The following is a 12,753-nucleotide window of genomic DNA, read 5'->3' as shown; positions in this document are numbered from 1 at the left end:
AAAACCACCTTTAGAGGCCATTTTTCCCCACAAAGCGGGGGTTGGCCTTTTTCGGGAACCGTGGTTGTTGTTGTTTTTCGGTCCCCTTTTTGAAGCAATGTTTTACGGCCCGATGCCCTTCCTGACGCCAACACTTTTTGCCGCCTTTAACGACAAACAGGGAATTACCAGTGAACTGGTACTCAATTAGCCGACCTCGGAAGGATGATAGGCTGAGTCAACCCCCCTGGCGTTAATTCAGCGATCTACTGGGATTCGAACCCAGGATCCTAGGATCCTAAGCCGGCACCCTAGCCGCTACACCAACACCAGGAGTACTGTACTGTATAAGAAGCGAAATCAACTATAGTAGTTCGGTAGTTGGCAAAACTCTCAATCAGAACAATAGAGGTGTTATTTCTTCCCTGATACTCAACACATCAGTATTTCCAGAGTCATGAATATCAATGAGCTGTTTTGTGCATATTATCTGAAATACTACTTTGTGGGACGAACTTACAGATAAACTGGGATTCTAAATAGTTTTTCAACATGTTTGCTATCATCTTACTATAATTCACCAAATGTCCGTCCGTCTGTCTGTCTGTCTGTCTGTCTGTTCAAAGGTACCGTAAAAACTGCTGAACCGATCGCAAAGATATTTTGGGTGGATAAAATAGGCTATTTAGTTTTCCTAATTTCAGCTTTAGTCTCCAGCATTCTCAGGTTTGGACTCCCGCATAACATTCGCGTTTGCATAACGTTCATTGTGACGATGTTTTCATTGTGACGATGTTGTTTTCCCAGGTGCCGCACAAACGGCCGCACCGATCGCTGCACAGCTGCACCGTTTCAGATAAACCGGTAAAATGCCTCCCAAACGGAAAGCCTCATTCACGAAAACGTCCAAGGGAGCTGTTGCAAGAAAGAAGGCTCGCCTAGACGAGGACTATCGGAGGCAGGAACAAGTACGTGACACAGCTGCACACCAGTCTCGGAGGCAGTCCGAGGAATACATATCTGGTGAACAAGGACGTGACACAGCTGCACACCAGTCTCGGAGGCAGTCCAAGGAATACAGATCTGCTGAACAAGATCGTAACACAGCTGCACACCAGAGCGCTAGGAAAGTCCAGCTTAAAGTGGCTCTAACGCAAAAGAGCATGATTGGAGCAGTGTTTGATGTCCAGCATTTTGAAGAAGCTGACTATACAGCAAAGCAGCAAGGTTACAAGCTGCCAAGTCTGTATGATACAGGACACAAGTGTCCCTTCTGCAAGGCCCACTGCTGGAATGACGAACGACCTGGATTCTGCTGTCGAACGACCTGGACGATGGAATAATATTTACCAAAATGAACAGTGATGTGGCTTTTATTGAAATTCTACAAATACTGTTTTGATGTGATTTGATGATTTGCGTGTGATATGATATGACGGATGTTTATATCAATCGTTTAAAATAAAAAAAGCCTTTAATTTCTGATATTTTGCCTTTTCATTTGGGCCTCCCAATTGAAGCCCCGCCCATAGAGCGGGTACCGTTGCTAGTATTGTTAAGTTTCTAAAGGGGGTAGAGATTACCTTAGTGCAGTTAGAAATGTATAGATTAGTATGGTCCTTGTTCAGGTAGTGAGCCAACCTCGATGTAATAAGCAGGGAAATGTACATTGAGGATCATCTTGTTTAAATGTGAACCAAATGGAGGGTGGTGCATTGTAATAAATAGTTGGGGTTTTCAAGATAAAGAATTTGTATGTATAGCATCCTGTTATGCCACAAAGTGGGGACTGGGTGTGGCTTTGATGAGAGAAGAGCAGAGTTTTTGTCACCCCCAGGAGGGGTTGGAGAGGTCGGAGCCTCGGGCCTGTCAGGTTCTGTATGCTGGAAAGAGAGGAGATGTTAAAATCACGCTCTTAGGACGCTCCGAGACAGTTATGGATCAGGTCCACAGAGAAGAGACGATTGGAGTTCACCTCAGTGAGAACGTAGTGTTTGCCTCGTTCCTGATCGGTGCTCTGTTCACTGCCTGCTTCTTTCATCCTCGTGTTTGTCCTTGTTCCTGCTTCATTCCTGTTCCTGCTTTCGATCATGGCAGCTCCAGGGTGGGGAAGGGGGGGAGGGGAAGGGGGTTAACCGCTAAACCTCAGATCCATACTCGTCCCTTATTTACCAATCGATTGGTCTGAAACCCAATACAGTCCTTGTACTCAATGGTCTGCAGGATCGCTCAGTCTTACATTTTTCGAATTCAGATCATGGGGGCTCCCAAGCGGAGTGGTGAGGGTTGGTTACTCCACAAACCTCGGATCCCTACTCGTCTCATTTACCAACCGATTACTCTGAAACGCGATACAGCCATTCTACTCGATGGTCCGCAGGATCGCCAGGTCTTGGATGTTTTGATTTTGTATCAGGGGCCCTCCTAGAGAATCAGTGGGGCTGCCAGGGGGGAGTGGTCAGTGGTCTGATCTCCAACCTTGAGATCACTTGGGGCTATTTATTAATATAGTGATCCAAGGCTCATGAAGGAACTTCTAAATATTGTTGCGGATATGGGATTTGGCCTCCATCCATATCCGCTTGTAAATATTCCCCTATTTCCCCAATACTTCCCAACTATCCCCAATCCCCCATTCCCTAGTCCCATTGTCTGTAAACAACACTCTGTAGCCCCGACCTTCCCCTATTTCCCCCATTAAATGTCGCATCCAGGTTCACCGCATCTCACGTAGACAACTATAGGACATCTTGCTAGTTATTCTTAGTCTATGTCAGTTAAGGACTCGTTTCCATTAATTCTGACTCTTCGTTGCACCAGAATGTGATTGTATGGCACCGTTAGAAAGTTTAGGACCTCCCAATACCTCCCCGCAGCTCTTCCTCATGGAACAACAACAACTACAACAACAGCGGCGGTGGCGCGGGGAGTGTGCGTCCTCACTCCGGCTTGGTTAGCCGCCATTGAACATGTGCTCCGACGGGGTTACCACGCAGGGGCTCGCTGTCAGCTCCTCGTCAAGGGCGGAGCCCGGTAACCCCCCCGCACCCAATGGGAGCGGCGGACCGATTCCATCTGGGGCGGAGCTAACGAGCCGAGGGCGTGTCACTCCCCGCTGGACATGCGCAGGAAGAGGGAGGTGACGTCAGATGCGCCTCAGCTTGGAGAGAAAAGGACGCCACCTTCCGAGCGCGACAATACCTCCCCGCATCTCTGGACCGGACTGTGTGGATTCTGCCCCTGAGCCAAGGTGCACCTTGAGCTATCGACTGCCTGTCCTTCCCAGCCATCAATCCCCGTGTAAGTCAGTCTTGTCCCGTTTGTCTGTGGTCTGTCGGGAATAAGATAAGACTGTGTCTAAGTGCCCATCTTGCTGTGCTTTACCTCTTGCCGTGTAATCTACCCGTTTCTGCATCACCAATATTATATCCTCCTCCGGAGGTCTTGAGAACTGTACCCCTTGTGTCGTTGCATTAATCCCAGCCGTTGTGTCCTTTCCTTCATTGATTTAGCATAGCGCGATTTGGCCAACGTTCGAGTGGAATCGGGCGGGATAGGGTTCTAATCGGGGAGTAACTGTGCGGACGCGGTAATACCAAACCGCTCGGTAAACTAACATCTAACACCGCGTCTGTAACAATATATAGGTAGGAAAAGAACACCATGAGACACCACTGGCCTGCACGAATGACAATGACCTAAGTAAGCAAAAGACAAATGCCTTGTAGACCGAGTAGCTCTGATTTTCTAAGAAAATACTTGGATCGATGACGGATGTTCAGTCTGCAGATTACTTCGGAGGCCAGTTTTGATATGTGATAGGTACAGGAAAGGTGATGGATAAAGGTGAGGCCAAGAAGCTGAAGAGACTGAACCTCCCCCAGTGGATGACCAACTTAATAGATAAGTGAGGCCATTTGACGATCATTCTCGAGTGATCATTCAGCAAGTGAGTTATATTTACTTAATATTGATTGCTAATGAACATTAAATATTCGTGATTGATTGTTGTTCACATGTTGAAGGCAGCAGGAAGTTGGGGTGTGAAGAGAATGACAGAGATCTGTAATCTGGCGGTGAAAGAAGGCCACATTCCAGTGGATTGGGAACTGAGTACCCTCGTCCCTCTATACAAGGGGAAAGGTGACCCTCTAGAGTGTGGCTCGTACCGAGCGATAAAGTTATTGGAGCATGGAATGAAGGTATTGGAACGGGTGTTGGAGAGGAAGATAAGGAAAAAGGTTGAAGATCGACGAAATGCAGTTTGGATTTATGCCAGGAAGAGGAATGACACGCTTTTTATTGTGAGGCAGTTGCAGAAGTACATGGAGAAGAGGAAGAAGTTGTTTCTTGGGTTTGTTGATCTGGAGAAAGCATTCGATAGGGTTCCACACAAAGTATTGACATGGGCAATGAGGAAGTTAGGAGTGGAGGAATGGTTGATCAGAGTAGTGATGGCAATGTACAAAAGAGCGCGCACAGCTGTAACGACGAAGGACGGGAACAGTGGTGAGTTTGAGGTGAAGGTGGGAGTGCATCAGGGGTCGGTACTAAGTCCACTACTATTTGTAGCTGTGATGGAGGTGCTGGCTCAGAACGTAAAGGAGGGTTTACCATGGGAGTTGTTGTATGCAGATGATCTGGTGTTGATTGCGGAAAGTATGGATGGACTGAAGGAAAAGATGAACAAGTGGAACGAATGTGTGGAGACAAAAGGTCTGAAGGTGAATATCGGAAAGACGAAGGTGATGGCGAGTGGTAAAGCATGTGGTGAGGTGGAAAGAACTGGGAAGTGGCCCTGTGCTGTGTGCAGGAAGGGTGTCGGAGTGAACTCCATTCAATGTACAATGTGCGCTGAGTGGGTTCATCAAAAATGTAGTGGTCTGAGAGGGTCATTAACCAGTGTGGCAGCTACATTCAAATGTAAGGTGTGCACAGAGGGAGCTGCAGATGGAGGAAATGTTGAGTTGGATCTTGGAGACGGCGTGAAGCTGGAAGGTGTGAAAACATTTTGCTACCTCGGAGACATGCTGAATGGAGAAGGTGGATCAGATTCGGCAACGGTTGCTCGAGTGAGATGTGCATGGAAGAAGTTTCGGGAACTGAGTGGCGTGCTGATGAGGAGGGGAGTGTCGTTGAAGCTGAAGGGAAAGGTGTATGCTGCATGTGTGAGAAGCGTTATGATTTATGGGAGCGAGACATAGGTAATGAACGTAGAGCAGCAACGAAGGTTGGAAAGGGTGGAAATGCGAATGGTTCGATGGATGTGCGGAGTATCGTTGAGAGAGAGGAAGACAAATGATGAATTGCGAAAAATGATGGGAATAGAGCCTGTGATTGATGCTGTGAAGAGGAACAGGTTGAGATGGTTTGGTCATGTGTTGAGGAAGGATGAAAGTGACTGGTTGAGAAGAGTGATGGAAATGAATGTCGAAGGAAGTAGAGGACGGGGAAGACCGAGAAAGACTTGGCTAAAGATGGTGGAAGAAGAAATGCGGGCAAGGGGGTTAACAAGGAGAGATGCAGAAAATAGGGCAAGATGGAGAAGATTGTCATGGGGACCGCAAGGCTAACCCCCACTCTAGCAGGGAAAATGGCCTTAAAATGCATGTTGTTGTTGTTGATTGTTGTTCATACAAGCGCTGGTGTTGGTTATTCATACCACTGGATAGACGGGCCTGCATTTCCATCAAACCTCAGTACACATCACCTTCATATGGCAATCTAATCAGATAGGAGAGGTCCCAGACCATTGTACAGCTGGACAGTACAGGATAGATAAGGGGTGATAGAAATAATAATCGACAATGAAGTTGACAAAGTAAAAATTATTAAGGGGGTAGGGAAACGCTCCCTGATGTTGATCGGCGAGTCACTCGTTCTTGCGCAGATTTTAAGCATATTGAGAGTACATCAGGCTGGATGAGCATCGCAACCTCCATTTTAAGCATATCAAACATGACATGTTCCAGCACGTTGGGGAAAACCAAACAGACCAACTTGAGTGACATACGTGTGATCAATCTGGGCCTATAATTAGCTCCATTTGGTATGTTACATATAGGGTTGAATGCAGTTTTACACATTTAACCCATATAGTGTGTCGGGTCACGATCGTGGCCGACACGTGTATGCAAATACGTTTAAACTGACGTCAACCCAAAGAACGAATCATGACCTTTCTTACATTGTATAATACTCGGGTAACTTGTGAAAGCTTGATTCTAATTGGTGGAGAAAAGTTCATGACAAAAAGCATTTCTGGCCTACTTACCAGTAAATCCAGCACATTATAGGTTAAAAAACAACAAAGGGCCTAGCATTACTTTTCACATAGTTCAGGTGTTGAATGCCCGAGCTGCAGCAAAGATACCATATTTAGAAAGCAATCACGTCTTTGCCCCTTCCCTCCCCCCTCTACCTCCCCACCCTCCAACAAGCTTGTCATGTCTGTCAAGTCATACGAGGGGGGCACAGAATTTCACTTCCAAAGGTCCCTGAGTGAAGAAAAAGGAAAAGCAGCATCAAATGTGAAACAGAGCATGCTTTGTGCTGAAGCACTTCTCGAGGTGAGGGCTGAGGGTTAGGAATCAGATGAAGGTGAAGAAACGTGGTTCTGGTTTTTGCCTTTTTGAAGTCCCTCTTGGCAATTGCCAAATCCCGACTTTTAAGTGAGGTCACAATTTGAAGTGGTGCGGCCAGAGCTGTTGAAACTGGAGGTTCCGACACAAAATGACCTGTTGCTTTCATTGCCGCCCCTTTCTCACAGGCATTTGAGGCTGGACCATATTGCTGCAGCTTGCAGGAGTCGGAAACTCTAAACAAGGTCTGATACACTGATAGAGATGTGCGCTTGACACCCCATTCAATAAATCTCACATGCACATACGCACAGTCGCACACAACCGAAAAACTTCAAAAAAGAATGGTACTGTATATTCACATAACACCGATGATAACAAAAAACCCAAATGGAGAAAATAATGGAGGCAATTGGAATCAGACATTGATAAAAAGGAGGAATGGCTGTGAAATAGAAGAAAATAAGTCCAGCTCTTCCACAAGCCTCGACTGTATATACAGAAAAAAAACTAAACCTTTAGAATTTGTCCTAAGTAGTCGTGTTTCAGTAGTTGTGGCTGATATCTGCCGACACTCTGTATACCATGATCAAGCAAGACCTGGGTGACGCTTGAACGTGGAAGCTGTGGTTTGTGACCCAGAGCTGCCAGCCCGATAAAACATCTCCATCCAAAATCGTTTTGATGCTTTGGGCAAATGGTTAGACGACGTTGAGGAGCCTTGGCCTCTTATCCGTGACACTATCCTCTCTACAGCATCCAATACAGTCGGATTTAGTAGGCAACAGAAACGGCCCTGGTTGTCGGCCGATACCCTGGCCATTATTGATATGAAGAGGCAAGCACGACTTCATGGAAACATCCTGGAAAGAAGGCACCTTAGAGGTCTCTATCAAGCGAAGGCGGGGAAAGGCCTTGACTCTTGGTAGAGACGCCTGGCCAATGAAGCGAGGAAGGTATCCATCAAAACAATCTTAGACCTGCCTTCCGGTCAATCCAGCGCATGCGTACTTGTCGAAATTCAAATAAAAACAAAAGCAGCATTTCGATCATGAAGGCAAGACGGACACCCTGCTGCACCAATTAGGAAACCCTCAACAGCTGGAAGTAATATTTTGAGCAGGCTCTTAACTTCCCCCCCTGCTACGCACTTCCCCGACGTGGAGGAAGAGGCACCCGTAGCAGGAAATTATGTCGCTGTGAGCGTAGATCCTCCATCCCCTGTGTGGGGTCCGTCGTGCAGTGAGGAATCTCAAAAATGGTCGAGCCACTGGGTGTGACATCATCCTGCAGAATTGCTGAAATGTGCTGAGACTCAAATTTGTGACATATTACACCAGCTTTTTATAAATGTCTGGAATACTGGACATGTTCCAGCAGAGTGGAAAAATGGTGTTATAATCCCCATCTGCAAAAGCAGGATCTGCAAAAGGCCCCCACTCTAACTGCAGCAGCTATCGCCCGATCACCTTGCTCTGGGAAGCAAGGTATTCAAGTCCCTGGGAAGGTATTTGCTCATATTCTTTTGAACCGTATTCACCCCTTCCTGCTGCAATGTCGATGCCCCCAGCAATCGGGTTTCAACCCAAACAGGTCTGCAATGGATGCTATTCCAGCCCAACGTGTTCTTGCAGAACTTCATCGGGAATTTCAACGAGCATTAAATGTGGTGTATAATCAACATCAAGGCCGCATTTAACTGTTGACCTGTTGATCTCTATGGAAGGTGCTGAAAGGAAATGGAGTTCTGCCATCACTTCTCAACTTGATCCGGAACCTACATGAATATACAACAGCCTGCATTAGAGTGGACACCGACTTGTCTCCACCTTTCCTCACGTCTTCTGGAGTTTGGCAGGGCTGCGTCCTTGCTCACTCCCTCTTCTGCTGTGCCATGGACTGGATCATATCAAGGTATGCAGATCAGCTTGGAATAAATGTCGGTGGAGAAGTCGTTACCAATCTACTTTATATATATATATAGGTTTTAAAGGCCAATCTTTTAACAGGAATATGTGTTCACTACGGTCTATTTTTGAGGAAAAACAAACTCGAAATTCCTCGTTTACATTCGCGGTAAGGCTATCGCATTTTCCTAATCTACAATAAGGACCTGCACATCTGGCCAAGTCGTCCTGTTTTTTTTGTGCACTGCTGGAAGACAATGTTGTTACCTGTAGTATCTGTGACAGGGTGTCGTCTTCATTTTTCCTGTTGAACTGGGCGAAAAAGGGAGGAGAGGAGCATCGTCCTCAAAGGCGTGGCATTCCCGTACAACCCTCCTGTTAACCCTCTCCTTTTGATGGCCCTTGGAAGATGAAGAAGCCCCATCCTCCCACACGAGCACCCCTGATCATCAGCAAGCAAGATAATGTGCCACTTGTTGCACAGCTTGAGGTTGGCACCGTGGGTTGGTACACAGTATACGTTGGTTGGTTGGTTGATTCGGACATACACCTGATTGGATGAGGCACAGTTGCTAAGCATGGGGACAGCCGGTGATTGGTGTAAGGGCTCAGCCAGAAAGGACTAATGGGGTGGGAAAATGTGGAAGCAGCGGGGGAATAGCAGCTGTGAGGAAGGAGTTGTCGGAGGGAAGGACTGGCACATTGTGCAAGTGCAACGCTCTGGCAGAGCCTGTGGGGTTTGCCCCACACACGGCACGTCCTGCTGTGCAAACAGTTTCGGTTCCGGAACCTTTCAGACATGCCTGCTACTTCTCTTTTTCTTCCAGTTTATGGATGTCGAATGAACGTGGCTTTGTTCTCTGTTCTGTTAAGTGTTCATTTATTTAATATTAATTTATTATAAATTATGTTTGTCTGTTTTTCGTGCAGGATTGTCTGTCTGTTTCCTTGTCTTTTAATAAATTATTGTTATTTGTTAAGAACACGTGTCCGCCTCGTTGCGCATCTTGCCATACTGAAGTGAAATCGTTTCGGAACATCAATAATCCCCAGGGGCATCCACATTGGGTTAAGTAACTTCAAAGAATAACCGGTGTGGTTCAACCACGGTCGACTCCTTAACATGGAGTATTCTTACTGTTCGGAGCACTCCGTAACTCGGCTATCCGTAAAGCGACTTCTTTGTCGGTTACGACTCAACACCCTACTGTGGTAAATCACGATTTTGGTGTGGCCGTGGAAACACGATGGGCCCATGTATTGTATGCACGTGTTGTAGTCACCTGGTCGTCCGGTATGAGTCCGCAAGTTGTATTAACACGACCATAGTGGTCAGGTGGCTCGGTGATCCCTGGTCGGATTGTGGGCCTTTCCACCTCTGCTTACCTGTGGGACCGTCAGACCAGCCAAGCACTACGCTAATTAAGCACCACCGTCTTGTCCAATCAAGCCGAGCGAGCCCGAGATGAGTGGTGCCGTCCAGGTGTGTGGCGCTTAATACCGCAGCCAATTAATCCCACAACGGGCCTTTACCCGATCATTTTAAGGAAATAACTGCTCTGTTATAAGCATTATTAACCTCCCCAGGAGCCAAATTGTCTCAGTGTAGCCAGGGTCAGGTCATGGGCACAGATCTTCCTCATCCCGTCCCAACCCCCACTCCCATTTCACCCACCCTCCTCCCATGAGGACAGGGAGACCACTTGCAAATTTCACCTTTGTGGTTTTCTCACCGAGGGCACATCTATACCTCCGCAGGCCACACCCTGAGGGAGTGTGTGTTTCTCATAAAATGAATTTCACTGCAAATGTTAGATTTGCACCCACAGCATCTAGGATATAAGTACAAAGTCCACTAGCCCCCCTCTGCACCAACCAACTGCCACCTTTAGCATATTAAGATATTAATGATCAAAAGCATTTTTTCTGAGTTCAACTCTTTGCCTTCATGTCCAAGCCTCTTACCTTGTTCACGCGAGACATGACAGCAAAGACTGCAGCATCCGGTATCAACGTTGTTTCTATTCCAGCTTTGGCCAAACTTGTGGCGAGCTGCCGACCCTATCGGGGGTTAAAAGGACATCATATACAGGGAATACTCAAATGGTACTATTGCCATCAATATTTTAGTTTTTTTTCATTTCCAAACATTTTGACAACAGTAAAAAAAAAAAAAAACATTCTCCCTGCATCAATATGACATGTGCACATCACAGACACTTGGCATGTACCAACTGGTCACCTGGCAGAAAGGTGCGCATTCGGCCACAATAACATGAAACTTGCGCTTGCGTGCGGCATATCGCAAGAACGCCTCAACAGTGCGTGACATGCCCATAGTCATTATCACCTCGTTGGAGTGCACATGTTGTAAGGCCTGCATTGCAATGTTGTCTGCACTGCCGTCTGATGGGGGGTCAGTGGGAAAACGTAGAAGAAATTTGGAGAAGGTGAAGCATAAAGGGCCGTCTATTTCTTTCGCAACCTAACGATTCAATTTTAACGCTCATTCACACTTCCTTTTCCACAATGCTTCTCTACCTGTAATTCCCTACCATCATTTATCTTTCCAACCTCCTTCCTCCAACACTCCACTTCACTAAGAATATGGTATTTCTGTACTGTATGAGAATACATTTTTACACCAGCTGCAGTGTGAAGATTTTTTTCATTTAAACTTTTTTTTAACCAGTGTTTGAAGACTTTTATTCCAAGCCTTTTGATGAAAAATCAGAACAACTCGCAGCCTCCCAGGACTTTGTCCGTCGCTCAATGGAGTACTGCTCTCCACTATGGCCTGGCACCCTAGCATCACATGTCACTCTCCTGGATTCTGTGGCATCTAAAGCTTTCGATATGATTGGAATATCCTGCGACGACGCTGAAGCACAAAGCTTCTTGCTTTCATCGACATGTCGGTGGCCTTTGTTTATTTTTACCTCCATCACCGAAGGTCAACGGAGGTTAGGTTTTTACCTCTCTCCGAAGGTCAACGGAGGTTAGGTTTTCACCCCTGTCTGTTTGTTTGTCTGTGAGCAGGATACCTCAAAACGTTATGGATGGATTTGGACAATATTTGGTGGATAATTTGTGTGTGACAAGGACGAATCAATTCGATTCTGGTGAAGTTCTACACCCGATCCGAAGAAAGATTTTTTTTCACCTTTTTATGTGATTCTTCACCATCGAGAGATGGGACCAAAATTGAAAACGTCGTGGATGGATGAGTTTGGTAAGTGACCAGAACAACTCAATTCGATTTTGATTCAGGTCCAGATGCAGATCTGGCCCATCAGTGGGATACAAAGCGAAAACTGTTTAGCATGGCGGAGGTATGAGCTCTACCGAGTGCTGTTCTAGTTTTTACTGCCTGTTTCTAGTCTAGCTCCCTCTATTCTCTCAGCTCTTCCACCCTGCCCAGAAACTCTATAAAGCATATGTTTTTCCAAAATCCTGGCTTGCTGCACACAGCTCTTTACCTCCACCACCAAAGTTGGATGGAGGTTATATCATCATCATCATCATCATCATCATCATCATGTTTATTTGTTTGTTTGTTTGTTTGTTTGTGAACAGGATGTCTCAAAAAGTTGTGGACGGATTCGGAATAAATTTGGCAGAGAGGTTGTGTATGTGACAAGGAAGAATTGACTCAATTTTGGTGAAGATTCGAATCTGGATCAAATAATTTTTTAAGCGATTCTTCGCTATTGGGTGATGTGGCTAATAACAATATATAGCACAATATCACAAAACGTTATGGACGGATTTGGACAAAACTTGGTGGACAGGTGTGTGACAAGGACAAAGTCCAATTAATTGTTAAACATCGTCACAGAGAAAGATTGTTAACAGAAATATACGAGTAATATTAGCTGTTCAGAAATTTCCTTCTTTCAAAGAATGTTATGCTAGTTAGTATAAATAAGATAATGGAATTTTTTTATAATAGTGATGATATTACCTTAAGGTAGATGATACTTGTACAAAAAAAAAAAAAATGATGAAGACGAACCAACTTCTGTGAGAAGTTCATTGATTGCCTCAATGACAACTGGCTTCAGTTGGGGACTTGATGCGCTGAAATCGTCGCTCTGATTCCCCGCTGTCAGCAGCTTGTGTAGAGATTCTTGAGGTTTTCCCTCCTCACTGAGCCCACCAAGCCTATGACCAGATCAGCACCTTTCTCACACTTCTTATAGCCATCAATTTTACACACGCACATTAAGAATGATATTGGATAAAAATCCCCATTTGAGAAGTCATAACTAATTGTTATGCATTTG

At 45.8% G+C, this 12,753-nt stretch overlaps 1 protein-coding gene across 1 annotated transcript in view; it reads right to left on the bottom strand.

The window, feature by feature from the left end:
* The window catches only part of EIF2B2 (eukaryotic translation initiation factor 2B subunit beta), a 31,492-nt gene that overhangs the window by 6,619 nt on the left and 12,120 nt on the right, over window positions 1-12,753 (bottom strand). The window contains exons 4-6 of the mRNA XM_068121922.2: window positions 12,483-12,631; window positions 10,710-10,873; window positions 10,433-10,528 (exon numbers count right to left, since the gene is read on the bottom strand). Coding sequence (XP_067978023.2) covers window positions 10,433-10,528; window positions 10,710-10,873; window positions 12,483-12,631 — 409 coding nt within the window. The remainder of the gene's footprint in view (window positions 1-10,432; window positions 10,529-10,709; window positions 10,874-12,482; window positions 12,632-12,753) is intronic.

The sequence above is a fragment of the Myxine glutinosa genome, chromosome 7 (genome assembly GCF_964187855.1).
Source record: "Myxine glutinosa chromosome 7, kmMyxGlut1.1, whole genome shotgun sequence".
Taxonomy (NCBI): Eukaryota; Metazoa; Chordata; class Myxini; order Myxiniformes; family Myxinidae; genus Myxine; species Myxine glutinosa.
The sequence above is the reverse complement of the archived record's forward strand: the minus strand, read 5'-3'. Positions and strand labels throughout refer to the sequence as shown.